Genomic DNA, 27288 nt, shown 5'->3' with positions numbered 1-27288 from the left:
ACAAATAAGTCGTTTAGGTCGCAGTTTTTGCGTAAATATATGGCAGGGAAAAATTGACCTTTTCAAAAATTCTTTGGTTCTGGCTACGGTTTCGCCCAAAAGGCTCGTTCTCCCGCCATATATGTGTTCTTTTGTCCAAATATTGGACTGCTAGCTGCGTCATGTGATATTCGTTAATTCTGTACGCTAAAGTCAAAATAAATAGTTAAGCTGAAATGAAGTAAATTAATGAGTTGTTTAATTACCTTTACGGATAATTAAATGAATTGAAAAAACTCTACTTTTAACAGTAGATAAAGCTGTGAGAGAGCGCGTTCAAACTCAGTTTTGGCATATCATGACTTGACAGGCTGTTGATTGATTAGTCCAAGTCGCAATAACTTAGGCTGATTTTGAAATATTACCTTATCACATATAAATTCTTCACTTTCTTCCGCCAAAGATCGAAACAAAAACATCAGTAATATTGCAAATTGTTGCAAAAAGCTTTTGTTCATACAGCCTACTCGAGTTCTAAAGCTAAACAAATCTAGACAAAAATTTACAAATTTTTAAACGCTCGAGTTTAAACTCGCAAAATTCAACACTCATAAGCTGCCAGTAATTTGGCGATGGAAGGGTACATTTTAATTCCTTCAACCATTTCTTGGGGTTCTAGTTTGCCATCTCCGTTGAAGTCAATTTGCTGAAATATCTTGTCTACTCGCAATTCAGGAGTGGATTCGTCTTCCGCGTAATCGACGTCGTCACCCATTAAATCAACTGCCTAAAACAATGAATTTTTGACAATCTAATGATTTTGTTTTTTATTTTTTTTTGTGAATAGTCGACAAGCACTCATTTTTGCTATTATTCTTTCAAAGAAGGTAGTTTATAAGATTTGAGAATATTTTTGCGACTGTTCTGTAAATCTGATTGAAGCTGCTGCAGTCTTGTGCGAGTTAACTTGTCTTAAGCATACTCGAAGTCGATTAGCCTCCATGTGAACACCACCCCCTCCCCCCGTTGCCGAAATCTTACTCCAAAATGAGTAATACGAGCTTTTTTTAGTTAATCAAGATTTACACAGAAGTTATCGAGTTAATTGATGAAAAAATTATATCAAAAGAAAACTTTAAATCAGCCCGACAATCTTCTACAAATGCAAAATGCTTAGAAACTTGTGTAGGTGAATATCTTTTTATTTAGTAGCTAAAAAAGGTCATTTTTATAGTATAAAAGGCCAAAACTTTGCTCAAAAACAAGTTTCAAACGTTTTGCGCATTTTTGGAAATTCAAATTTCTAAAGTTTTGTCACCTTGTTTAAGAGGCTTCTCTTAATATTACTTTCTCATCAATTAACTCGGAAAGTTTAGCCTAATTCTTGATTAAATAAAATAAACCAAATTGACTCATTTTTTGGGGTAAAGTTTTAATTGCGTTTTCGAACACCAAATGGCACCATGAAGTTTCACTTTTCGTCTAACCTTAATCCAATAAGAGAAAAACGCGTTTGAATTTTCCAATGTTTTTCTTTACGCCCGGTTAATTTAAATCAGCACTGCATAAGCGGTTTAGTACAGACTCACTTTAGTTTATTTCTATTTCTCTCGAAAAAAACTGCATTCTGATTAGTTGAAATAATGCATCGTTCAATTTGCAAAAAAGCAACATAACCAAGTTAAATTTAAAAGCTCCATCTAAAAATGGTCAAAGCAACGTGGATAGAAATTGGAGGTTTTATTGTTCAGACCATTGAAAATGGGGAGGAACTTTGTATTCTTGTGTGTTTTAGTTTTTTCTTTATGTTTTCCACGCAGAATCAGGTACCACAAAAAATAATCGGACTGGGTTGAGTGATATATCTTATTAAAGTCTTTTAAGTCGTGATTCAAATTACTTAATAACGTTTGCAAAAAGTTTTCCCGGCGTCGAGAAAAACTGGTTTGAATTTTTTACTTTTTGTCTTAATTCGAGCGAATAAAGCAAGCAAGCGAGCAGGCTTACAAGCTGAAATACGCCTAATTTAGGACCTTCAAAATTAATTTTAAGCAAGTAAAACTAGTTTTTTTGGAGTTTTTAGCTTCACTTAGGGAGCCAAAATTTTTCTGCAAAAAAAAGAACAAATTTTTGTTAATTTCGTTTCAGTTTTTCTAGCCATTTTTCTACAATTTTTTTTCCAATTTTCCTGTATTACTGTGATTGTCTTATATATGCTTAAATTTTTTTTTAACGTCAGATGCTGTCATGACACGAAGCAGAAAATACTACACTATATTGGAAAAAAACGGATCTTGTTAACTATTTCCCCCCATTTGGAATTTGTTAACTCCCCCCCTGCATTTTTTTTGACAACCACTTCTGCATAAAATATGCATTTCAAAAACGTCAACAATTAAGTGGGTTTTCATTTTCGTGCGTTCGTATTTGTATTACTCTTTAACTCTTTATTTATATAATACTCTCGTAAAAAGTTTTAACTATATATATTTTCTGAAAATTGTTTGAAATTGTGGCCGCCAAAGTTGAACTTCTGAAAGTCGAAATAGGGGGAAATAGTTAAAAAGATCCAAAAAAACTTTTTAATCCGTAGTTTTCTAAAAATTATGGTCGAAACAGCCTGTGCTACTTGCACTGTAACCGGCTATCCTTGTTTATTTTTTAAATGTCGCTTTTGATAACATCTTGCAAATACTTGCTGAGTTTTTTTAGGATCAAGCGTACAATTCCATCTACCCCTTCCCCTTATTGACCTAGAGTAGAATTTCTTACCAAAGCATGTATAAAACTTGAAAATTAATTCTGTATAAAATATGCAATGAAAGGCTACAACAATTAAATTGACATTTCACTTATCTTTCAATAATTAAATCTTGAAGATAGGAAATATACTAGTTTCTACCAAGTTATTTCCCCCTAAATCGGCTGGAATCCCTCAAACGCGAGGGACCGAATGCGCGAAAATAACAATCAGCCAATCAGATTTCAGTAGTCTAAAATTTGGAAAGAAAGTAAACATTTCCTGGGACTGAACATTGATACTGGCCGAATATAAAAACGGCAAAATTTTCAAACTGTCACTGACCGCCGCGAAATTGGAACAAATTGTATATTTCAAGGGTTTCGTTATGAAAACAGCAAAATATTGCTGCAATTATTTCATTTTAATTGAATGGCAATTGCTCTTTTTTAAAAATTGAGTTTTGGCTGATTTAGTTTTCGCTCATTCGGTCCTTCGCGCATGAGAATAGCCCCACCCCACTAAATTGTTCTAAGGGGATCATTGTACGCATGATCGGTTTCTCAAAGCATGCGAACAATTTGAAAAAATTTCTTCAAAATTTCGCACGTGAACAAAAAATTAGAAATTGAAGTCCAATACAATTAGCCGATAGGAAAAGGGCGCGCCGTATCCAAGAAGAACCGCGTATTCACACTCATCAGTAAGTAAACAAATTCAATATTAGTCAATCAGAGCAAGGTTGGATTACAATAAAAAACATAAGAACTAACTAATAATTTTTTATTTTGAGTGTTTACTTTTTGATCTCGATTCTGATTGCATAATGAAGTATTTATCCACTTACTTACTGTCAAAAACTTAGAAGTTAGTGAGGGCATAGATACTTAAACGCAAACCTTTTGGAATTCTTTCTCTTTGATTAGTGCCGCGTTGATTTCATAGCAGTATTTGCTGATTGGTTACATAGCAGGATTTAGACAAACGCGTATTCAGACGCGTCAGTATTTAGACAAATACTGTTTAAACAACTCAGAATCGAGACAAAGAAGAAATTAATAAATAATTATTTTTTATTTTGGATTATTAATGTCTTTTCTCGATTCTGATTGGTTCATACAGTATTTGTCTAAATACTGACGAGTATTTCTGTATAATTATTTTTTATTTTGGATTATTAATGTCTTTTCTCGATTCTGATTGGTTCATACAGTATTTGTCTAAATACTGACGAGTATTTCTGTATAATTATTTTTTATTTTGGATTATTAATGTGTTTTCTCGATTCTGATTGGTTCATACAGTTTTTGTCTAAGTACTGATGGTTGTCTAAATACAGGCTGCACTCCATGCTGTTTATATCATGTTTGGCTGATGAGATTTCGTAAGACCACTGCTGGCTGAACAGCTGAAGCCAGAGTCTTGCTTTTGCTTCTCATGAAAGTACCCGCATCCAAGTTTAGGCGTAAGTAATCAATTATACCGGATTATTATGATGATTTTTCGACAATTATAATCGATTATAATTACCAAAATTTGGTCTTTAAGGGATTTATAATTGATTATAATCGTGATATTTCTCAAGAGATTATAATCTCTCATAATCGATTATAATTGATTATAGTTCTTACTAAAAACCCTTAAAATCAATTATAATTGATTATAATCGATTTTAATCTCTTATTTTGCCGAAATTTTCCTATATTCGAATTATATCTTATGGGTTATTATTTTTGTGTCAATAAGCAAAACTCTAAAAAAAGATCTCTTGAACACTTTGGTTCATCTGAACTCAAAGTTTTACCACGAAACAAAAGTTTCATAGAGATCCTTTCATATGAGTGGAAAGGTTCTCGCGGTAGATGAAAAATAAATTTCCCGAATCAATCAAGAAACTAAATCAATTTGTTAATGTTTTGGTGTTTAAAGAAGCTTAAAATATGCATCATAAAACAACTCTAATGGGGAAGAAATGAAAAAAAAACTTATAAATTTGAATTAATTGGAAAACTTCAAAAATATTTTTCTCATTTTTCATAGGAACCAACGTCCACAAAAAGCAGAAAATATAAGCAATTTAGATGCAACTTCAAAGACAAAAATGGACATACAAAAAGGATTATAATCAATTATAATCGATTATAATGGATTTTTGTGCAAAATTAACGAAATAGAAAATTGAATAAAAATAATGGATTATAATCAATTATAATCGATTAGAATTGTATCGAAAAATAGATGAATAAATAATCTATTATAATCGATTATAATGGATTATATTTAATTATAATTTGATTTTTTTAAAAAAAGAGATTATAATCGATTAATAATTGATTAAAATTGATTGTATCTCAATTTTAGTGAGACTGGTACTAAAATCGTAAAATAAGCGATTATTAACGCTTAAAACTGGATGCGGGTAGTTGTGCAGTCGGTTGCTTTTTGTCCTTTCAATTTATAGCGCACCGGCTGAGTCGAGTTTTGTGACAGTATCTTGTTGTTGAGAGTCGATCATATGTATCGCCGCTCTATTCAGATAGGGTCAGCGTTAGTTGATTTCGTGAGCATGATGAACCATCAATTGGTGTTGATATCAAGCCTAATTTGCAAAATCTGGGAGATACTGAACCTACTAAAATTCTATAGTATGTTGAGTCCAATAGTTGTGAGCTTTCTGATGATGCTTTAAAAAGTTGTAGATTTGTGTCTGCTGAAGTTTGTGACAGCTTACAATGTTCAATGTTGAGATTTTTGAGAATGCTTCTTGTGAGAGTGTCTTGTCCTATAGGTTTGCTCCTATGGGAACTCAGCTTAATGTTCCTTAGCCACTAAGGCTATGGTTGTTTAAAAAACTTCTGATTTACTTAGGAGTGCATGTTTTCAATTTTTCGAGACGTTCCACATGTTTGAACTTTAAGACACATATCGTTCTTCGCGTTTTTCGATCCACACAATTTTGGTTATTTTCATCATGTAAATCTATTTGCCTGGTATAATACTGCTGTAGGTAACGTTTTTAATTAAATTTCATGTAGGACAATCAATGATTGAATTTTATTTCGTTTGCGGTGCTCTTTGTCATTTATCTTGGTCGCTGGATTCATTTTTTTTGTTTACTTGGTTCTATAAAATGAAAATGCGTCATTTGCTCACACATAAGAGTATAGGATGTACCGTAGTGTTCTTGTGGTTTTCTTGGTCTGTCGATTCGTTTATTCTTTTCATTGTGGTTTAATGCGTAGTTCGTTTTTCGCATGAAAATTTCATAATGATATGTTGATACCATTGATTATAAGCTTCTACATGATATAATGCAAGTTTTAGAAACTTACCTGCAATTGCAACTCTTGGAGGTGCTTGCTGTTTGCTTTGTTTTGGCGCTGGAAATTTCAAAGGCCTTGGTTCAAACTCTTGAACTGCTAATGTTGATCTAAAATTTATGATTTGTTTTTCTCTATTTTTTCCAGAACATTTGTGACTTTTCTCAACTTGGCCGTCACCTTAGGTACTACTGATTTCAATAATCAATAATTCACTTTATGTTTTTGTGTAAATATTTTCTGATTCCTCTAATTTGGCTGTATCTGGAATCGATTTGCTAAGTACGATTAATTCATATTTAACTGTAGATCAAAATCTTTAATCGTCTTTTTGCTTTTATTCATCGATTTTTTGAATTTGAATTAAAACGTCTTTGTCAAAACATCTTGTATTCTTTTTATTTGACTATGTTGTCTACGGTTTGGAATAAGTGAGATGTAATATTTGCAGCCTATCTAATAAAATGTATCTTTATGCCCTTGGGTCAAAATTGATTTTCACTTATCATTTTTTTAAAATATGCAGGAGGCCCAAAAAATTCTTATTGTTTTTGGGACCATTGTTTGTTCGAAAGATTTTGTAACGCTGAAGTTTTATTGGTTGATTTTTTTAATACGCTACTAAAATGTTTAGCTCTTTCTCTATGGCTCTTACCCAATTTGTAAGTTACCGTGGCTTTTGAATCCGCAAATTTTTTCTGACAAATTTGATTTTTTTTCGTCCAAGTCTGATAGATTGATATAAAATAAGCTGCATGCTCGATGCAATATGATGCCGAAAAAATAGCTTTGTCTCTTTTCATATGAAAATTTTTTTTGCTTTTTGGCTTCTGCTGCATCTCTTTTATGAATGATGTTTGAATAGAAATTAGGTTTTTTTTTCTGTAAGAACGTCTTTCCCTTGAAAATCTGAATTTAACTTTGTGTGTTCTTAGCTTGAATCTCAACATCAGCTTTGCCCAGTACATTGTCCTGAGTTATTATTAAATCTTTTTGATTCTCCCGATTGAGTTTGTTTTCACTGCTAAATCGAGTGCGTTGGCTTCTTTTTTTGATAGAAAGTCCTTTTTTATTTATGTGCACTACATGTTGAAGATTGTTTGTCTAAGTACAATTCTGAAGTGTCCTTTTATGCATAGCAAAATTTTGCTTTGGGGGAATCTGAGACCCTGCTTGCCTAGAGTCTAATGATGAAACATTCTGAAACATTCAAGAGAAATTTCGAACGATCTATTTTTTTTGGGCAGACATTGCATTGTGAAGTTACTCTTCGCCCTCACAAAATGCTCGGATTTCCTCTTAGTTTGTCAGCATGGTACAAATTGTTCGTATCGAGGAAGTAGGTCTTTCATTAATATCGGGTTGAACAAAGACAAATTTTCCCAGCGTGGTTGAGTTTGGTGTTCAATTCTTGCCCTGCCTCTGAGCTGAAAACTTGCCAGCTGGCGCATCACACTGACAACTTTTTTGTCTCATCGCTCTCGAACTTCTGCTTTATTGGTTTCCCAGCAGCTTGACAAACGCTTTTTGGCTTTTCTGTCATCACATGCTTGTCTGATCAGCATCAAGTTGGTAGAATATAGCACCTTTGCTATGTAGCACCAGATCTCGCGTTTGCGTCTTTCGATATCAGTTATTTTTTTAAAAATCTTCTAATGGCTCGACCTAATCTTCGTCTTCATTGATGAGTTTGTCCAGTGAAGGATCATCAAATTATGTTGGTTTCATTGAAAAGATCGCTAATTGAGTTGCAGTCTCAACTCTGTTTTGACTTTTTCAAATTTTGAAATGTTTCAAACATCAGTCAACAAGAGTCTCAAGCTGGTCCATAAATTGTTGGAAACAAGATTAGAAAAAACAAGCAGCTTTTGTGAAAGAGACCGTGTGATTAATTGTTTGAATTACTAGAGTTTTTAGATTTTTGAGTGAGAGTAAGTTGTTGGGAAGTTTTGTAGCCATGAAAAATGAATCACTTTTGGGGGTAATTATAGTTGTTTTTATTACGTAGTAGCAGGCACTGGCGTGACATTGGTATTTCCAAAATCCAAATTCCATACAGGCACCTATCAACCAATTTTTATCTCACTTTTTAAAGTTTAATTCAAAGTAGCTCATCAGGTTTGATATGATTGCATGATTGAGGTCCAGGTTGAATGAATTTTTAATCGAGAAAATTCACAAAAAACACGAGGTTCAAACGGCTAACAGCAACTTACCCGCATAATTGCGAGCATTTCGTCTCTTGTGATGAATCCGTCTCCGTCTATGTCGTAGATGTCAAACATGAACTTTACTTTCTCCTCAAAAGAACCTCTCGATGTTACGCTCAGAGCAGCTATGAATTCACGGAAGTCTAAGACACCTGAACACCAATGGATGAATAATCTTGCTCTATTCGACCTATCAGTCATCCAATTTAAATCTATAGAGACTCTAAAAAGACCCCGACAACTTTTTGCGCCATGGGTAGCTTTTTGAAACAAAACAAACAGGCTAAAGATCAAATTTTTTAGGTAATTTTTGATAGGCTTAGACCAAAAACCGCTTTTTTTTCGGGTAGCCAAGACGCCCGTAGAAAAACTTTGGGTTTGTTTGACTTTGCGTGGGTGTAAAATTTCACCAAAATGGACTCTTTGAGTGGTCAAAGGTTAATGGCTACAAAAGGTCATATGTTTCTGGTTGCCTACTTCTTCTTAAACCTTTAAGGCACGAAATTATCAGGTAAAGAAAATTGAGTAAGTTTTTTAATATTCTAGTGAGAAGAATTTTACCAGCCCAAAAAATCGCCATAACATGCTCGTTAAATTAATCTTTTTGATTTGATCATCCAACTGGTACGATATGTTTTAAAGATCGAAATTATGCTCCTGTTCGATCTGCAAATTTTCTTTTCCAATTTTAAAATCAGCCCATTTTGATTTTTTAAATGTACTTTTTCTCAGCTTGTTATTTGTTATTTGGTTTTTTGTCAAGGTGTTTCAAACTAACCGTCTCCATTCAAGTCGACTGCTCTGAACAAATACATTGCAAACTTGTCCTTATTTCTTTTTCCTTGATTGTACTTCACGCTGAATTCTTTCGGGCTAATTTTTCCAGTTGGAAATTCTTTTGAAAACACCTTGTACCACGCATTAATCTCTTTCGTCGTGAAACTTGTCTTTTGACTGATTGATCTGAGTTCTTTTCGTTTCAACTTGCTGTTTGATTTACCCATATAATTTAACGTTGAAGATAAAAGCTATGCAGTAAAATTGGCTCGTTTAAAATTTTATGATAAGAATTTTTATCATGTAATTTTGATCGCTCTTGCAACGTGTTTGATTCAATTTGATACGTTTTTAATGCTTAAGAATGAGGTTTCAATGGCACTTCTTTTATAACAAGATAAGATATTAATATATAAAACAATATACGAAACGAAACGTTCATGTTTTCTGTGATCACTCAGTCAATATAATGATAATTAGAATTATAATAAATTGTTTTCAGGCTAGTATACCAGTAATGATTGTTAAAAAACCGCATTTACAACCAATAAACATTAGCCTGAGATTTAGTCATGAGATTTTCTGGTGCGTTTTCAGGCTTCTCTGAGCGGAAGAATTGAATTGTTTTTCCAATTACGTACTCCAATTTTTATCGGAATCGACCAAAACGCAAAAAAACTCAAAACAGTACGAGCTTTCTGAAAAAGAAAAGAAAAAAATAGGAGTAAGTAGAAAAATTAACCTGTTGAAATGTTATAATAAAATTCCTAGCTGTATATTATGTTCAATAGATCTTCATTGTTCAAATGAAGTTATCTAAGAAAAGGTGGTTCTTTCTTTTTGAGGTTGTTGTGGGCATTTTCTGGGTAAACTCATCCCAGTATATTCCAAAGTTAAAGACGCAACTGTGCTATTTTTTTAATTTTAATGCAGTGAGTTATTTGTTATGTAACAAGCATCAGTCGTTAAATTTTTCGAGTTTTTTTTGTTTTGATATTTAATTAGGTATTCTTCAGCTTTTTCGTTGCTTAAAGTATCTACTGGGCAATTTTGTTGGTGTATTTTTTTCAATGTTTTAAAAACTTCATATTTATGAAGTTCAGTAAGTGTGTATACATTTTGTGTGCTTCCCGTGCTACTTTTTTTGAATCCAATTTACGAGCAAAGCAAATTTTATTAATTTAAACAAAATGAATTTCAAACTTTGTTTTTTTTTTAAATTATACTAGAAACAGAATGTTCACTGAAAATCCAACCAACCCAGATAACTTGACTCTGAACGCTATTCAATTTTCTACAAGAAGCATGCAAAAGTTCCTTGGAATTAGCTGTGAAAAAAATAACTACTCTAAATTACTTCAAGAACACAAAATTGCTCAAAAACTGAAAATCCTAAGAAAAACACATTTTTGCGAGCCCAGTTTTGAATGAAAATCGTTAAATGTATTTTTGATAAAGTTAAAGAATTACTTGACTCTCCATTTTTTGACGTTTGAGATCGAAATTTCAAAGAATTAAAAGAATATCATTTATTTGCAGCGGCAATTTTTAAGATTGGACCACCATATCTGTACAGTTTTCAGGTTCTCACTCATCATATCTCAGTAAATTTTGGCTTACAAAAGCATGAAGAAGTTTTAGTTTTCCTTTTTGTTATATGTTCACTCACATACAAAAATATAGAAAAAAAATTTGACCATTTAGACAAATTTGAATAAATTTGAAACGATTTTTGAGTAGATATAAATCACCACCTTGCTGCTTCTTAATGGAAAAAAGAAAATTATTCCCGCGTTAATTATTTCAATCTGATCAACTTGTTAGATATGACCCCCTCACTGACCAAAAAATACCCTATTTGGTACTTCTATATCACATCCATTTTCAGCTGACCGGCTACAAAATATGCTTGAAATAGCCCAACTTTGGCTATTTCATTGCATTCATAAACAAAAAAATGCAATGAAGTAGAGCCCATATTACTTTCTGAAAAAATAATTGAAATATTGAAAAGGTGTATTTTTTGATACTCTTTATGAAAACCCTTTTTGATACTCTTTAGGAAATTTTTAAGAGGAGTTAACAACTATTAAGAACTTTTCATACTAATTCATGCAAATTTTTCATGCGAATTTTTATGCGTTTTGAGTTATCCCTCACACCAAAATCGTTGACTAATTCAGGAAATTCCTAAATTTCCTGAATTAGTATGAAAAGTTCTTAATAGTTGTTAACTGCTCTTAAAAATTTCCTAAAGAGTATCAAAAAGGGTTTTCATAAAGAGTATCAAAAACTACACCTTTTAAATATTTCGATTATTTTTTCAGAAAATAATATGGGCTCTACTTCATTGCATTTTTTTGTTTATGTTTAAGTTTCAATTTTATTGGCACGCTTCATTTTTTGGCAAGGACACCCAAAAAATGTTCAAATCCGGTGGTTTTGACCGGTTTTCTTAAAATTTTCAAAACGTTTCTTCTCTAAATAGCAAACTGTTTATCAGAGTGTTTCTATTTTTCTATTTGAAATTTTGTTTTAGGAGCAAAAAAGAATCCAAACATTGGTCGATCTAAGAAAGTCAACAACTGCTTTTGAAAACATATGGAAATCCGGCACACTTGCCAAAATCATAGATTTATTTATGCGTCTAATAAGATAAAATCTGATTGTGTCAAATGTAAATGGACGTAGTAAAGAAAATTATTTAGATAGTGAAAGTTTCGTGTTAATTTGTCGTCTTATAAGGAAAAGGCTTAAAATTTCATCTTGCTTAAGTTTAATTTTTGGCTATTTGATTTTCGGTTTCTTTGTCAGTTCAATTTCATTTGCTGAAGGCAAACTGCGCTCTTCACAAATGTTTTTATTTTAAACTTGTTTGTATAGTTACGGTTATTGCCCCGATATTTGAAGAAAACAGAATATTTAACCTTGTGGTGGTTTTTCTTATTCAGTCAATTTTCGGTGACCAAAATAATAGTTTTTGACAAAAAAACTTATGCTCCATTAAAGATATCGACTCTCCAAAATTTTAATTTACTGAAATATTTTACCTCCGATCTTTTTTGCAAACTTCTGGAGTTTGGAAACTGCCAATTTGGCCCTGCTGTGGACTAATTTATGCGCAGTTTGAACATTTTATTCATTATGCTGAAAGTGTAACGCGAATTTTTTATGCTGTTGAGTTATCCCTCACACCAAAATCGTTCCAAATTTAATTGAGGCTAGTTAATTGGTCGTATTAATTTCTTACGACTCAAATTTCTACACTTGCTCTTTGATTTTGTCCAAAACTTTAAGTTTTTAAATATTTTCCCCAAAACTATTCGATATGGATAAAGGGGCAGTCGGATCAATCAGGGACTTGCCCTGATGTACGCGCAGTCTGTTTTTTTTTCAGCATTTTATTCTCAAAGCTATCAAAATATTGTTTTGAGACAATTTTTCCAGACTTTCCTTTGTTTCGGGTCTCGATTTTGACGTATTTTATAGAAATATTTTCATATTCTGTAGGATCATTTAGTTTGAAGGATCATAAAATCTTCTTTGTTTAAAAATGACATTTCTTTTCCATATATTGTAAGTTTTGTATTTTAAGCCGACGATGGCGACTAAAACGACAATGCACTCGTCTCCATACCTTCCAATAAAATGCAAGAGTCTGAACAACCCAGATCCCCTGGAGACCTGGCGTCACATTCGGGATCCGAAACTGCATCGTTGCAGGACCCTTCCGAACCACCACTCCACCCAAAACAGTTCTGGTCAATCAGACGAACACGGGTCAGACAGCCAGAGTAGCGGTGGGGGGAGCGGCGGAAAGTTTTCCGCAAACATCCAGGACGAAAACTCTTTAGAACATTCCAATTTAAGCTGTGCGTCTACAGTTTTAAAACAACCAAACCAAATTCAGAAAAATCAAAATGAAGTACCCAAAATTAATGAAAACTATTATGAAAACAATGAAACTGTTGAAATTTCACACGCCAATCAGTCAAGAGAAACTAACCAATCAGAAAAAAGCTCGAATACTAACGCAAACACTGCAGATTTACGAGAAACCCGCGCTCCTATTGGTCGAGATTTGATGTCGCCAACTGCTGTAGCCGAAAAAAGTTTGATTCTGAGACGAGATACGCTTTGGCAAAACGAGCATGGCGAATTATATCGCCTTTTGTGTCCCAAAAACGACCTGCAGGGCAACGAGTTACGAAGTGCCAAACGCAAAATTGCGCAGGAGGTTTCTACCGACAATAATCTTGACGACGACTATTTGTCGGATACGAATCACGACGGCTGGAAAAGTGACTCAGAGCTAGTGCTGAGGGAGCGAAAAGTGACGTTTTCCGAGAAACCGCCAGAAGTGAATCGGATCCCAGCGCATTCCTCCAGTCCTCCGGACGAACTGGTTGCCGAGGAGATTCCGGTGGCGGAGAAAAAAAGATCCCGCTCCATTAAACGGAAACTGCAGAAAATCACCCGCGATTTGGAAAACTCACTTAAAACTTCCCGGGAGGTTTGAATTTTGAGTTACTTTTGGGCTTTCAAAACTTGCCTCTAATAAGCTTATGCTTTCTGGGTCCGCTTGGTATCAGAAAAATCGAAACAATTTGATACAAATATTAAGATAGAGCTTAAAAAATATATAAGAGTAAGCTTCCATAAAAAGGTTCTTCTTCCACGCTTTCTTAAAACAATAAATTAACCGCGTTATGTCAAAATTCTTCGAGCAACTTGTGTTCAAAACATCTAAGCACCTTTTGGAAAATTTACACCAAACCAGGGGCGGAATAAGGAGGGGGGGGGGGGGGTTATACACCTTCTTTTTCATGGATTAGACATCCATTTTTGGCGACCAACCCTAAAAATTTTCTAGAGGCGCCTTTGGCGCCAATACGAACTAAATTTGAAGGGGAGCGCGCGCCCAATAAACGCGATTTTTTGGTTTAAAAAATCCAAAAATCGCCCAAAACGGCATGTTTTACCTGTTTCTTTTTTCAAAGATTTGCCAGAAAATTTTGTCAAATAAGGGTCTTTATAGCGTTCCGAGAGCGCTCTGAACATTAGTTTGGTCGTCCTATTAGAAAGGTCGACAAAATTTTCGATTTTTTAAATGAAAATCCGCCCCATCCCCTTGCGCGAGAAATCCTAGATCCGCCGCTGCACCAAACAATTGTGTTTTTTTTTATGCGAGCTCCTCCTCTCAAACTTGTTAAATTAAGATCGAAGGTGCTGAAAATTTTTAAAGTTCGTGAACCAAAAATTTGGCAGCGAGAACTGAGATAGGGGGTGGGGATTGTTCAGCGGTCACATCTTTGCTTGGCATGTCATTGTTGCATGTTAAGTGAAAGTCAATTCAGTTATATAAACTGTTAACTTGATCTACTCAAGTTCTTATTCTATTTTTTTATTTAAACTTTTTGCTCTTGTTTTTAAGCGCTCGTCTTCGCAACAAAGCGGCAGCAGTGCTGTTCCCGCGACATCATCTTCAGGCATCACAGCTGTCGCCACTCCTGGATCCCGTTTCGTAATGTCGCAACTTCAATCTTCACCTGTTCGTGTGAACAATTGGGCTATTCAGGGAGACCCCTATCTCCCCAAATTTATAAAAGGGGGAGGGGTGGACTACGCCCAGTTGAACAAAACCCATTCCCAAACAAACTCCGCTAGAGCTTCTCGCGATTCAAGCCCCTCCCCCTTGAAAAATGTTGGGACGTCTGTTAAAAGACCTATTAACGCATCCGACAACTTAAAGAGTCCAGGTGAAAGTTCAGCGATCATCGAGACATCCTTTTTTAATCCGAAAAACTCTGCAAATTTTCAGCCAAATGTTTCGCCTGCAAGCTCGCCATTGGAATTTCCAAAACAGAGATACGGGATGCCAAATACAGTGCTACCGCAACAACTTGCGATGGTTCCTCGGAACCGCGGTTGCTACTACCGGCTCTTGGACAACGGAGTCCTGGAAGTATTTTACCCTGACACGAATCAAATTTTCAGATATAAGTTTGGCGCCGAGCAGTCTAATGATGATAAATACACTCGGATCCGAAACACGACAGCGCCCGAACTCACCGGCTCTCAGCTCGGTTCGGGTGGATCAACCGAGTGGAAGCCTTTTGGACTTCCAAATATGGTAATGCCAATGATGACTCCAACAAACCTTAATAGACCGAAGTTGCCATTAGCCCAAAATGTCAATTCCAACCGAAATAGCCCTCAATGGATGGCAAAGTTAGTCGATAAAAGAAGTTCGGTCGACGCTGAATTCCATACTCGGTTTCCGTTTCCGCAAACTTATCAGATTGCGAACTTCAAGTCGCCTTCTCGTAAGAAGACCACTTGGATTTCAAACACGACCTCAACTATCAATTCGGTTTTCGATCTCGTCAAGCAAAGTAAGTTTTCGATAATTAAATGTATCAAACTTTATTTAAAAAAAAAACTAAAATCTTAAGCTGTAAGTCAGCTGCGCAGCTGATAGTAAAAAAATAGATTCAGATTTCGGTTTTAACTTTTACCAAATTCCAAATGGTTTGAAAAGACTTAGCAAAAATACGGGATTGCAAGTTAAAACTTTTTAGCTGATAGTTTTTGTTGAAATAACAACTTATGTTTCAGAGAAAAAGTGATCGTTTTGAACAATCTTCAGTTTACAAGAAAGGTGGATCCAGAATTTCAGATTATACTTATGGATAGATAACTTTTATTTGGCAATAAATTCTATTTATTTCATATTCTGAAGTTAGTTGACTTTGTTTATTTTTGTACTGAAAACAGTAAAATTTTTGTTGCAATACTAAATCTATAATAACTTTAATTTGAACAAATATGTTTTTGAACAATAAATTTTTAACTCCAACATAAACAATCTGAGACGCAAACCTAGATTATATAGTCTGATTTTTTTCTAAAATCATCTGGAATAATTAGGTTCCGATCTAAGATTGAGTTTTTGTGTGATGTAAAATTGTAGCTTAAAACAAACGCACAAAAGGGTGACAACTGAGTAAAATAACGAAAAACCAGTAACACTTTGCAGAAGATTTCTCAGATTGCCATTGCAGCATAATGTCAGAAAATATGAAAGAAATTTTGCTTCTCATTATCAAGTGTACCCTATGATAAAAATATACGTTTCTCTAAGATCTGCTCCAATTCTACGCATTTTCTACTATTAAGTGTCTAGTAGTAGAGGTAGCACATTGGTAGTTTGGAAGCAAAAGATATGTTTGAAATTAGAAAGGAAACATTTTTGAGGAATATATATGCTCCGGGTGGTCCTTTTACTCAGACCAAGTTTACAATTTCTGGTCGCTTGGAGCCCTCTCTTGATGTGCAGGGACCCAGACGGGTGTGAACACAACTCTAGTTCCCTGCCACGTGTCTCGTTTTATAAGTTACACGCGTGGCAAATAATCCCGCGCTACAAATTTGTTCCAAATTGAATTTAGACAGCTAATTGATTTAATTAATTCCATACACGACTCGATTTGTAACAAATTTTATTATGATCACTCTCAAATTCATAGTTTTGACAAAACTTATTTCATTACGCGGCCAAATTGTGCACTAGATAGGCGCACATCTTGCCGTATGTAGGTCTCTAGAATTCAGAGGCAAGTTTTTAAAGAGGTTAAAACTTTGTCGGAATGATCAATGAAAACGAAAGAACAAAAGAAGAACAAAAAGAGAGTCTTTGTTGGGGAATATAAAATTTCACAATTTATAAAATACTCAGTTTGGCCCCGTAAGCGTACCAAAAAATGTTGGAGACCATTTAAATGGCAGTCGGAACATTCAGGTCTTTGCCCTGATACGAGCAGTCTTGTTGCTAAATAGAGCAGTTCGACCCAGATCGAGGTCCGCGACTAATTTTTCGAATATGCCGGTCGCAGAAATGTTAACTCCCCTACTGAAAATCTATGGTCTGGACAGAGTTCAAAGTCAAGGACAAATTCTGACAATACCATATCTAGGTTGCGATGGTCAAAAACTTAGTCGCGGACTGAGTCTGAAAATAGCGTATCTCGGTCGCGATAATAGAAAAGTTAGTCGCGGCGGTCGAAAAATCTAGTGATGATTGAGCACAGTTAAATTAATGTACAGAGCAGGATCGGATCTAAGAAACTCTCGAAGGGGGTGGGAAACTTTTGTCGACTTTTTTCAGGTCAACTAAATTGATTTTTCAAGTTTTCCCAAAGCACTAAAAAGACCGTTTTGGTCAAAGTATGTGCACCGCAGGTAAAATAAAAAAAAAAAACAGGCCAAAAAAGGGCGTATTTAGGCTTTTTTTTGGAAAATGTTGACGAAAAAATTGCGTTTTTTCGGCGCGCGCTCCTCCCTCAAAATTAGTATATATTGGCGCCAAAGGCGCCGTTAGAAACTTTTTAGGGCCCATCATCAAATATGGATATTTCAAAATAGTACAAAGGGGGGGACCCTTTGGGTCGGAAGGGGGTCGAATCCTTTATAGGGAGGGCGTCCCCCACTATATCCGCCCCTGGTGCAGAGTCTGATCAGTTGTGGAATTTTACAGTTGCAATATAACGCGCTCTACTTCCAGTTTTTAAAAATAGCGCCTACCCAGCGAGTTGTTTTGAGCTGAAAACCATCAAAAACTGAATGGCGGAAACGCAAATGGCCTTTTAATCAACTATTTGATTCGCTCTTGAAAACATGAGAAAAAAAATCCCCCGAAGAATAAATCGCATTGATGAAAATACTATAGAAAAACTAATTTAACAAAAAACGATGTTGATGATTACATGGCTTAAACTGTGAAACGTTGTTTCATTTTAAAACACGTGCGACCGTATTCTTTTATTGCATTACATTATCAATAAAAACAGAAACACGTACCGTACCGCACGGTAAATATTGTACGCAGCTGATATTTTTATATTTTCTCCTCATTGATTTGAATTGATAAAGGTAAATAAAATTAGAAGAGTCCCTGTAAATTACAATTATTACGACTGTTGGCTCCCCAATTAAAACCATTGAACTGAATACTCTGCAAAAATCAACATTCCCCACCAAACGCATGTTCAACTCTTGGGATTTTTTGTTGCAACTAAATTTCAAAAACTTAGCTTAGCTTAAAGTTCTGAGGTCCCCGAAACTTGATCTTATACATTATCATGTTTTGGGGATTTTAGAACTTTCAAGCTTGAGCTACATTTTTTGGCGAAAATTGGAGTGTTCAAACAAAAGTTATTTTGCAAACAAAAACTGCATTTGTACAAGCTGTTGCGAAACATACATTTTTGAAAAATATGCGAGTCAAAAGTTCTAAATGGGAGCTAATATAAACAATCTAATCAAAATCTAATTAATATCAAAAAGTAGATTTGTCATACAGTAGACATGTCATAAGCCAATCAGAATCGAGATAAGAAAACAAACAAACGAAATGTTTTCTGTTCTCGATTCTCGATTCCGATTGGATTACAAGCTTAGTTTTTGAACTGTCTACTTTTTGCTAATTAACCATATCAAATGGATAAAGTTTAAAATTTTACGGGACTCTTCTACCCTAGAAGTAGATTGTCGGAGCAAGAATGAGTGTGGATCGTACCTCGGAGGCCAGTGAATACCTGAAGAACCACAGGATTCCAGAACTGATGGAGAATCTGACGTCACAACTAATCTACCAACAGCCAGGTTCAATTTATCATTTTCACATCTCTACAAAGCTTTTAAGAACGAACGAGCCTAGACAGACTGGTTAGCCTTCGGTATATCCTCTGCGAATTGCAGAAACCACAACAATTAACTTTTTAGGATCTTGTCAACCTTCCCCCATTCTACAAAAGGGGACAGGAATTCGATACAAAGTAAAAATTTGTATATGCTTAACTGTTCAATTTTTCTTTAAAAATAGGGGTACGTTAGGTGGTGAGAGTGAGGGTAGTTAACAAGATCTTAATATTATTTTGATATTCGCTTTAAGTAAGCTATCCACTAATCAAGCTTCACCGACAATAGGTATATCAGAAAAAATATCAGTTGATGAAGTACAATCCAAAAAAAAAACAGTTAATATTATCTTGGACCCTGAACAATTAGTGGATGAATTAGAAGAAAAAAATACGACTTGGTGTTTTGTTCATAGACCCTAACAAAGCGTTTTAGATAAAATATAAAATTTTCATAGAAATATGCGATCTACACGGTAACGGGGCAAGTTCCTTAATTTTTGAAGTCAAACCTTGAGAATCGTTAACAGCAACTTGTAAAAATTGAACATTTCAATTGGACATTGAAACAAGCAAGTTGGGTGTACCACAAGGTTCAGTCCTGGGTCCTTTGTTGTTTTTGCTTTATTTAAATGACTTGCCAATAACCTGTCGGCAGCATAGGTAGTACTGGCTGCGGATGATTGTGCATTATATACAACAACAAAAACTTGAAATCAACAGCAGGAGATCATCAACTGCAGCAAGATTGAAAAATGGTTTTTAGAGAATAAGCTCACTATAAACAAGAACGAAACAGCCACCTCAGAAGTTAACAGAGTAAACGTTATACCAAAATTTTTAGGTCTATTAACTAATAAAAAGTTAAAATTTAAAGTTCACATTGAAAAACTTTTAAAAAGTTAGCTGAAACATGTTTTACGTTACGTCAATTCAGATAAATTTTACACTTCTACTCTGCTCAGTTTATACAAAACACTTATTCAACCTGATGAAAAAACATTTAACTGGTAAAATTATGTTGAATAAATTTTTCGAAAATACTTAGTGAGAATTTGCATTGAAATAAAATGAATGGTTTTGTTAGCCGAAGTTCAAAATAAATGATCGCGGTATTGAGAGAAAGGACCCGGTCTCTACGTATGTCACTCATGAAATCCTACCGCAGTTTTGGTTACGAAGAAGATTTGATACGAGCATTTTTGATCTTTTTGAGAATGGAATGTTTTTATAAAAAAATTAATTTGGAGTGGTACTTGAAGTCGAAGAAAAAATTGCATGAATTGCATTTATTAGGGTCTATGCATTTAGGGTCTATGGCAATTTGACATTTACATTACAACCGGGGGAGGATTTAGGGGGGCATATATTATAACTACCTGTCAAGAAAAGTAGTGTGGTCAAACTCATAATTTTTTTGTCGCAATTTGGATTAGTTTTAGGAGTGGGTCCGTGAAAAGTAGTGGATTTGAGCGAGACGGGGGGGGGGCTGATCCCCTATCACTTAAGCATTTGTTCTCCTTCCGAACTACCCAGAAGCTGCCCCTCTTGGTACTTGTTTGGCTTCCATTTTTGCTCGGCTAGCCCAAAATATTTTCTAATCACCCCAAGATGCACATGTTTTTTTTCTAAAATCATCAAAGCTTTATAGAGCTTTGGAAGACTTCGGAAAATCATTTTGGTCGAACTAAAAATATATATATTTTTTCAAAATCCGACCCATTGAGGAAATACTAGATTTGCGCCAGAAAATAGTAGCATTAAGTTTTATAGGATTCTAGATGCAGACAGAGGCCATCCATTGATTGCGATCCGTTTTGAAATTTTCAGTTTTATTTATAAAAATTTGTTCCTAGAAAACCCCCGTGAGTTTCTGAAGGAATACTTGAAGAGTCTTAAAGAGGCGAAGGAGAGGAGGGCAGATGGGCCAAAGCTGTTTGGACCGGACAACCTCCAGTCTCTCTTCGGCATGCTGGACCCAGTGGGATCCGGACACATCACTCGCCTTCAATACCTCGAGGGTCAGCATTTTCACTCGATTTTTTGATAAATTTATGAAATATTGAAAATTGAATTTAAAAAGTTCCAGTCTGAGACATTATTAATCAGATGATTATTAGGCCTGTTCGAAGAATTACTGATCTAGAGATGGGTTCAGGCCTTTTAATAAATTATAAACAAAAAAATAATTGCACTCAGCTTTAGATCACTGTTCTTTTCGGTTTAATTTCATTGCCTTTTTTTGCTCATACTTTTTTAAGAATTAGGCAATTTTTATTTACTTTTCTTTTTTGTTGAATTTTTGTCGAACTAAAATGACGGCGAGAGAGTGGGAAAAAACGGGAGTGGGAATTTCATTTTTTCTACCATATAATCATCTACTTACATTAAGTTGATTAAATTTTGACGTTAATTAAACTTTGACCTTTTTAAAGGTACAAATACATATTAAAAAAACAGCGACCAAAGTGCAATTTTCTGGCCAAAAATGTGAAAAAGCTCATAGGTATCAAAAATTTTCAAGCGGTGCATAATCTTTAAGCAAAATGATTTTAAAAGAAACGAATAAAACTTTTTGGTCGACTTAAAAAACAGTAGAAAAAGTTGTCGATTCTAAACTGCTTTATTGTTTTGTAACGAAAGTAACGGAATATTTGTGCTCGTGGTGGTTTTTTTCTTCAGACAAATTTCGACTTTGTAAATAGCCATTTTTGATGGAATTTTTCATATCATTCAAAAACTATTGTTGTCATGAGCTTAAATTTGAAAAGATATTTTACCTGCAATTACTTTTTGTAAATTTCTGGGGGTTTAAAGATTGCCATTTTGGCCAATTTGGGACAATTAACGCGCAATATATTCCGCGCTATTAACGCTTAGGCGGAGAGTTAATCCGTTTTAGAAATGGTTCCAAATTGTTTCAAGGAAGCTTATATGCCATAATTGGCTTGTTAATATGATCAAAATCTATCACTTTGTACTTTTTATGTGTGGGGGATGATTTTTACAAGAAACCTCAAATTTAAAACTCATCATTTTTGTTAATTACATTTAATTTTTTTCAAGTTATTACGAGGCAGTCTTGTTTAGTAGTTAGTGCAAATGATGCATGCTTGATTCATTTAACAGTAGAATTGCAAATTAGATTAAGCGACTCTTTCTGCAGAACAAATTTGATTAAATGGATTTCAGATTAAGCGACTCTTTCTGCAGAACAAATTTGATTAAATGGATTTCAGAGGAGGAAAAAGGAAATTTCCTGGATTTTTTAAAAAGAAAAAATAACAGTTTTAATTAAAAGTAAATTGATTAAATTGAATTAGATAATGGAACAACTTTTATGATCCAATGAAAAGGGATTCAATTTCTAAAATCTACACCAATAACCAATTATTTTGTAATGAACTTTTGTCATGAACATTCATCCAATTTTCAGAACGCTTCTTCTCATTAAGCCTCCAACTATAATAATACAATAGATTTCAGATACCATGGAGACCAACAGCAGCTATTTTGGTCCTATTCAAGACGTTAGCGAGTTGTTCTAAGAAAAGTATAAGGAACACTGCCATCTGAATATTATAGAATCCTCAAAACATTTTCTAAAACTCATTGAAGGGCATTTTTATATTAGTTATTTGGATAATAAAATAAAGTACTTAACCTTATTGCAAGGCGCGTTCAGTTTAAGATCACAGGATCAGGTTTTTGATCCCCCGCGATGGCAATGATAATTCGCTAGGGTGAGCTCTCACTTGACCTCTAGCTTCAGGTTTATCTCAGCCGCCTGACTGATTAGTTGCAATAGTTGAACCACTCAAAATTTCTGCAAGAAATTTGCCGCTTTATATGAAAAGCAGAGCAGGTTTTCGCCATAAAGCTGCAAATTTGAGTACCCAGGTCGAGGTTCGTTACTAATTTATTGACTTTGTCGGTCGCGAAAAGGTTAATTCTGCGACCGAAAATCCATAGTTTGAACAGGGTCTTAAGTCACGGTGGTCAAAAAATTGGTCGCGGATTGAGTCTGCAATTACCGTAATTCTATCGCGGTGTTCAAAAATTGGTCGCAGACTGAGTCTGGACGTAGCGTATCTCTCGCGGCTTGATCAAAAAATTATTCGCGGCATGGTCAAAAAGTTGGTGACCTTAGGACTTTCGAGGAGTTGAACTCGGGTCTACTGTGTTCAAACCGACCATGCTAGCCATTATAACTTTTGGTCGAACCAGTCGAAGCATAAATCCCAAACCTCGATCCGGTAATTTTCTTCAGTCGTTTTTCATCGATTGCTTTTAATTTTCTTCGGTCGCGCCTGTCGCGGTTAATTTTTCTTTGGTCGCGCTCGGTCGCGGTTAATTTTCCTTAAGTCTGGAAATACCAAACTTTGGTTGCGGCGGTCTGAAAATGTCCAATTTCTGCCTCGGCAGTCTGGAAATACCAAAATTTGGTCGCGACCGTCAAACCACAAACTCGACCCGGGTAGCGCGCTTACCTCTTATCTTTAATCAAAGTTATTAGATTTTGAACTAATTTGCAAATATCGCGAGTTGTCGCTCTCTTTTTATTTTTGAATTGTTTTTTGTTACCAGTTCTTTTTTGTTGCGAGCTATCGCGGTGCTAAGTTCATGAGTTATACTGGGCTATCTAAGCAAGCGATATTAGGCAAACATCTGGTAGGTTAGACATCTGAAACTGGGAATTGTAGTGTAATCATCCAAATTGACCAGAAAGGCACTGCCATTTGAGTAATATAGATTTTTCTAGACATTTTTCTCTCCAGCTCATTGATATGTACTTCTAGATTAATTTTTCGTATTTTAAAAGAGGCACGTAGTATAATGAAGGTGTTCACTTAGATTAGTACCGGTTTTTCGATCACCTGCGATGGCATTGATAGTGTGTGAGGATGAGCTCTCACTTGACCTCTAGCTTCATGTCTGCCACAGCTTGACAGATTTCGAATGCAATAGTAGCATTACATGAAGAACATACAAAAAAGACATTGAGTAACAAAAAAGAATTTCGCTCAGCAAAATAATTTAGCGTGGAATGCGGGGAATTTTCAGATGCGGACTATGATTATACAGTCTTAATAGCTTTTCATAGAACCACAGAAATATCAGTTTTTGCGATGTACAATGGAAAAAAAATTATTAGGGTCAAGTCACATGATCTTTGAATAAAATCCTTGTGTTTGAACTTTCAAACATTGAATTGAAATGTGACTTTTTGTACTTGTTGTGTTGGTTGAAAATGAGCGGGAGAACCTCTTGAACTTCCTTTAGTTTGCATCAGAAGCTGATCTGATTCCAACAACAAAAAATAATGAAAAATATTGAAATTGTTTGATACCAATGTCTGATTCGCTTGACCTGAGAGGCCCTTTATATCTGATTTATTTTGTTTCAGCTATGAAAATTCTAGGAATTCAGAACTTCGGCCAGCACGAGGATAAGCCAACTATAGACTTTGATCTTTTTGAACAGGAAGCGTAAGTCAATTTATTTTTTTATAAAATCTGTTAGGCTACATTTTTTACAGAGCCAAAAAGTAAATAAGACACCTAGACGTTTTTTCAAGTTTTGTGGATTGTTGTAATAAACCCTTTCATATAGATTGGCGGCTTTTGCAAATTTGTGCGGGCAACTGCGTGATTGAGATTTGAAAAATGGTTAGACCAATTTTTAACATCCTCCCCCTAAAAGGATATTAACATAGCTCTAAAAAGAAACTTTTAGCCAAATAAAATAACGTACAAGTAGTGAAGTGGAGGATCTTAACTTGAACTGTTTAGAGAAGGGAGGGGCAGAAAAAAGAATGTTAAGTTGATTCAATGGTTTGGTTTTTAAATTGAATTAATGATCGTAATTAAACTTCTCTCATCACATTAATGACGGTATATGCGTGGTATATGATCTTTTGTTGAGGTTTGAATTGCCAACAATGCCAAACTTTGAAAACATATTTTTTCTGAAATTTTTATTTGCACAAAAAAATACACCAAGCGTAATTTCCAAGATGAGCATAACGTATTTTATAGCTGTAATTTTCGAAAATGCCCATGGAAAAGCGATTTTTCAGTTTAGCATAAAATAAATAGTTTAGTATATTAAAATTGAAGCTAAAACGACTTATCCACGAGGGAAAAGACCAACATACGAACTGTTCAGCTCTTACCAAATATTTGCTGTTGTGCCCTTTGTTAAGATTTAAATTTTTTTTTTGGGGCTGGGTTATTTTTTTTCTGGACTGGGTTTATTTTTGTCTCACACGCAAGCAACGAGCACTGAATTTTATCTTGATATGAGTTCTTTGTTTAGAACCCATGGCCTGTCAAAAGCTTCCACGACATACAAGAGATGAGTGCAGTCGTCTCGTGACCCAGACCATATCACAGACTGAAACCATGAATTTAAAAAATATATATTTAGTAATTTCACAATTCGTTTTGATGAACGCTGCAGGCCTGATTCTGATACCTTTATTGTAGCCTTTTCTCCATGTTTAGTAAAAATGCCACCTTTTTTTCTCAGAGAGTTTTTTCTATGTTTTTCAAAATTCCTTCAAAAATTAGGAGCAACCTTTTATAGCACAGAATATTCCGACCACCGTTTAATTTGTAAAAAAAAACAATTTTGTGTCTGGAATATTTGTGGTTTTTTGGGGGGTTGGGTTGGGGGGACGTTGAAGTGAGGGGACGGCAATTTTTTGAGGTGCCTGCAACTTAGCGGAAACAATCTCACCCAATGCATTAGCTTCTTCCAGTCATTTCCAGTGACCTCGTCGAAACAAAGAAAAAACCAGTAACTGCCAATCACACATGGCAAATCTATTCAATTCTATATTCTGTAAATGTTTCATCGAACCATTTCATTAGTGGTTATGAAAATTATGGTTTCAACTGGTATAAAAAAAGCGCATTTTAATCGATTCAAGAAAACGTTCAATATTGTTAATGGCTAGCTCCCCTTGAACACATGTTTTGATTACAGTTAAAAAGAAGCAGTGGGTTGTGATACTCCAGTTATATTTTTATCAGATCAAAAACGGTATGCCAGCATCAACAGAATCAAATTGCAAAACAAAAAAATGCAAAGTTCACTGGGCTCAATTCTTTTCAGAGTTGATGAAAAAGAAGAAACAGCAGCGACAAAAAGCAAGAGAACTGTTTGATGAAAACAAAATGACTTGGAGCATAGATAAACCAGAAAAATTAGGTTCATTAAACGAAACGAGAAGTACAACTACTCAATCAAAATGATCAAAGAAATTTTTGAACATAAGTCTATTTTTAAAAATCTGTGTTTTTAACTCGATAAAAATTGGTTTTCAAAGATTTTCATATCAAACTGGTATATCTTAATGAAAAGATTGTTAAAAACAGCAGCTCATCCATTTCTACCAATCATATATTCAGCCAGTTTTTGAATATGGCGTATTATTATACAAGTCATCATTGAAATATAACCTTGGCAAGGTTGATCTTCATATAAACTGATTAATTGAATTCTTAATCTTCAAGAAAAAAATTAATCGGTATAACTTTTGCGGAAAAAAGGAAAACTTGTAATGCTAATGAGCTTCATGTATACGAAATCTTGAAACTTCCATGTGGAATTAATCGAGGTGAAGGGGTATTTGGGACTCTTTCCTATATAATTACATCCGATGAACTGATCAGATTGCATAATAATCAAAAGAACAGCAGAAAAAATTAGTGAGCAACTCTAAAAACAACGTAAGTACTCGATTGATACTATAAAATGAAAATAACGAAACTGTCTTACAATCGCTTGCCGCTTGCCTACTTTTATTCTAATTTTTTCTCCTAATATCAGTTTTCACCAATGTTAACATTCTGATTAAAGTTTGCCAAAGTTTTTGCAAAACATTTTTTTAGTAGCATTCATGATTGAGTATCTTAGTAAATAATCATACCGGTGGTACTAAACCACCGTCCTATGAAAATAATTGTTCCGAACAATGGAAATGAGGAGGAACTTTGAAAGTTTTACTCTTTTTGATTTTTTGTCTTAATTCGAGCGAATGGAGCAAGCGAGCAGGCCTACAAGCTAAATGATGCCTAACTTAAGGCCAAAAATGTAATTTTAAGCCAGTAAACTCGTTTTTGGAGTTTTTTAGCTTCATACATACATTTAACACCGGTTATTTAATAAGGCATCAAAGTACGTTTTGGCGTTCAAGTACAACAACGACAATGTTGATCTTAACAAAAACAGTACGGTAACAACAACTTAACTATGGGCGTAGCCTTCAAGTAAAAAGTTTAATCCGTATATTTATTGTAATGAAAAAAAAATTTAAAATCTTAAAATAGCACATTTTATACAATCTCTAGAAAATTTCGTGTGAAATTATTCAAGATTATTGTGAATCTGGGGCTATTTGTAAAATAATCACATCTAATGAACTCGTCAAATTACATAATAATAAAAACAGCAAAAAATAGTGAGTTGCTCTATAAAACAACGTACTTATGCAATCGTTACTAGAAATTCAAAATTCTAAAAACTGTTATTCTATTGTTATTTAATTAAATTTTTTT

The 27288-nt window shown here is 34.5% G+C and overlaps 3 protein-coding genes across 7 annotated transcripts in view; 2 read left to right on the top strand and 1 right to left on the bottom strand.

The window, feature by feature from the left end:
* Nucleotides 1-15827, top strand: part of LOC134854193 (uncharacterized) — a 72727-nt gene extending 56900 nt beyond the window's left edge. For both annotated transcript variants that reach the window (XM_063870348.1, XM_063870349.1), the window contains 3 exons: nt 12622-13539; nt 14461-15421; nt 15645-15827. In XM_063870348.1, the coding sequence (XP_063726418.1) occupies nt 12622-13539; nt 14461-15421; nt 15645-15655 (1890 nt within the window). In that variant the 3' untranslated portion in view covers nt 15656-15827. The remainder of the gene's footprint in view (nt 1-12621; nt 13540-14460; nt 15422-15644) is intronic.
* LOC134854195 (neurocalcin homolog) lies at nt 320-9409 on the bottom strand. Of its 2 annotated transcripts, none has more exons than XM_063870350.1 (3): nt 9028-9409; nt 8256-8401; nt 320-766 (listed from the first exon to the last, which is right to left on the bottom strand). In XM_063870350.1, the coding sequence occupies exons 1-3, from the start codon at nt 9251-9253 to the stop codon at nt 581-583; spliced, it is 558 nt and encodes a 185-aa protein (XP_063726420.1). In that variant the 5' UTR covers nt 9254-9409; the 3' UTR covers nt 320-580. The 2 variants fall into 2 exon arrangements, with proteins under 2 accessions (XP_063726420.1, XP_063726421.1); XM_063870351.1 differs by having other exon boundaries at nt 8256-8352; nt 9063-9409.
* Nucleotides 15828-17822: 1995 nt separating the features above from the next.
* Nucleotides 17823-25164, top strand: LOC134854273 (EF-hand calcium-binding domain-containing protein 10-like). Of its 3 annotated transcripts, none has more exons than XM_063870468.1 (5): nt 17823-17957; nt 18569-18689; nt 20581-20745; nt 24132-24213; nt 25043-25164. In XM_063870468.1, exons 2-5 carry the CDS (start codon nt 18587-18589, stop codon nt 25083-25085), a joined length of 393 nt encoding a protein of 130 aa, XP_063726538.1. In that variant the 5' UTR covers nt 17823-17957; nt 18569-18586; the 3' UTR covers nt 25086-25164. The 3 variants fall into 3 exon arrangements, with proteins under 3 accessions (XP_063726538.1, XP_063726536.1, XP_063726539.1); XM_063870466.1 differs by having other exon boundaries at nt 17825-17957; nt 18566-18689; XM_063870469.1 differs by having other exon boundaries at nt 17830-17957; nt 18572-18689.
* Nucleotides 25165-27288: the final 2124 nt, after the last annotated feature.

Source organism: Symsagittifera roscoffensis, chromosome 9 (genome assembly GCF_963678635.1).
Source record: "Symsagittifera roscoffensis chromosome 9, txSymRosc1.1, whole genome shotgun sequence".
In the NCBI taxonomy this organism is placed as follows: Eukaryota; Metazoa; Xenacoelomorpha; order Acoela; family Convolutidae; genus Symsagittifera; species Symsagittifera roscoffensis.
The sequence above is the reverse complement of the archived record's forward strand: the minus strand, read 5'-3'. Positions and strand labels throughout refer to the sequence as shown.

Coding starts and splice junctions, on each gene's coding strand:
- LOC134854273 (XM_063870468.1), top strand. CDS start 18,587: ATGAGTGTGGATCGTACCTCGGAGGCCAGTGAATACCTGAAGAACCAC. Junction 20,746..24,131: donor TCGCCTTCAATACCTCGAGG/GTCAGCATTTTC, acceptor ATTTTGTTTCAG/CTATGAAAATTCTAGGAATT. Junction 24,214..25,042: donor GATCTTTTTGAACAGGAAGC/GTAAGTCAATTT, acceptor TTCTTTGTTTAG/AACCCATGGCCTGTCAAAAG.
- LOC134854195 (XM_063870350.1), bottom strand. CDS start 9,253: ATGGGTAAATCAAACAGCAAGTTGAAACGAAAAGAACTCAGATCAATC. Junction 8,402..9,027: donor AGTCGACTTGAATGGAGACG/GTTAGTTTGAAA, acceptor ATTGGTGTTCAG/GTGTCTTAGACTTCCGTGAA. Junction 767..8,255: donor AAATGCTCGCAATTATGCGG/GTAAGTTGCTGT, acceptor TCATTGTTTTAG/GCAGTTGATTTAATGGGTGA.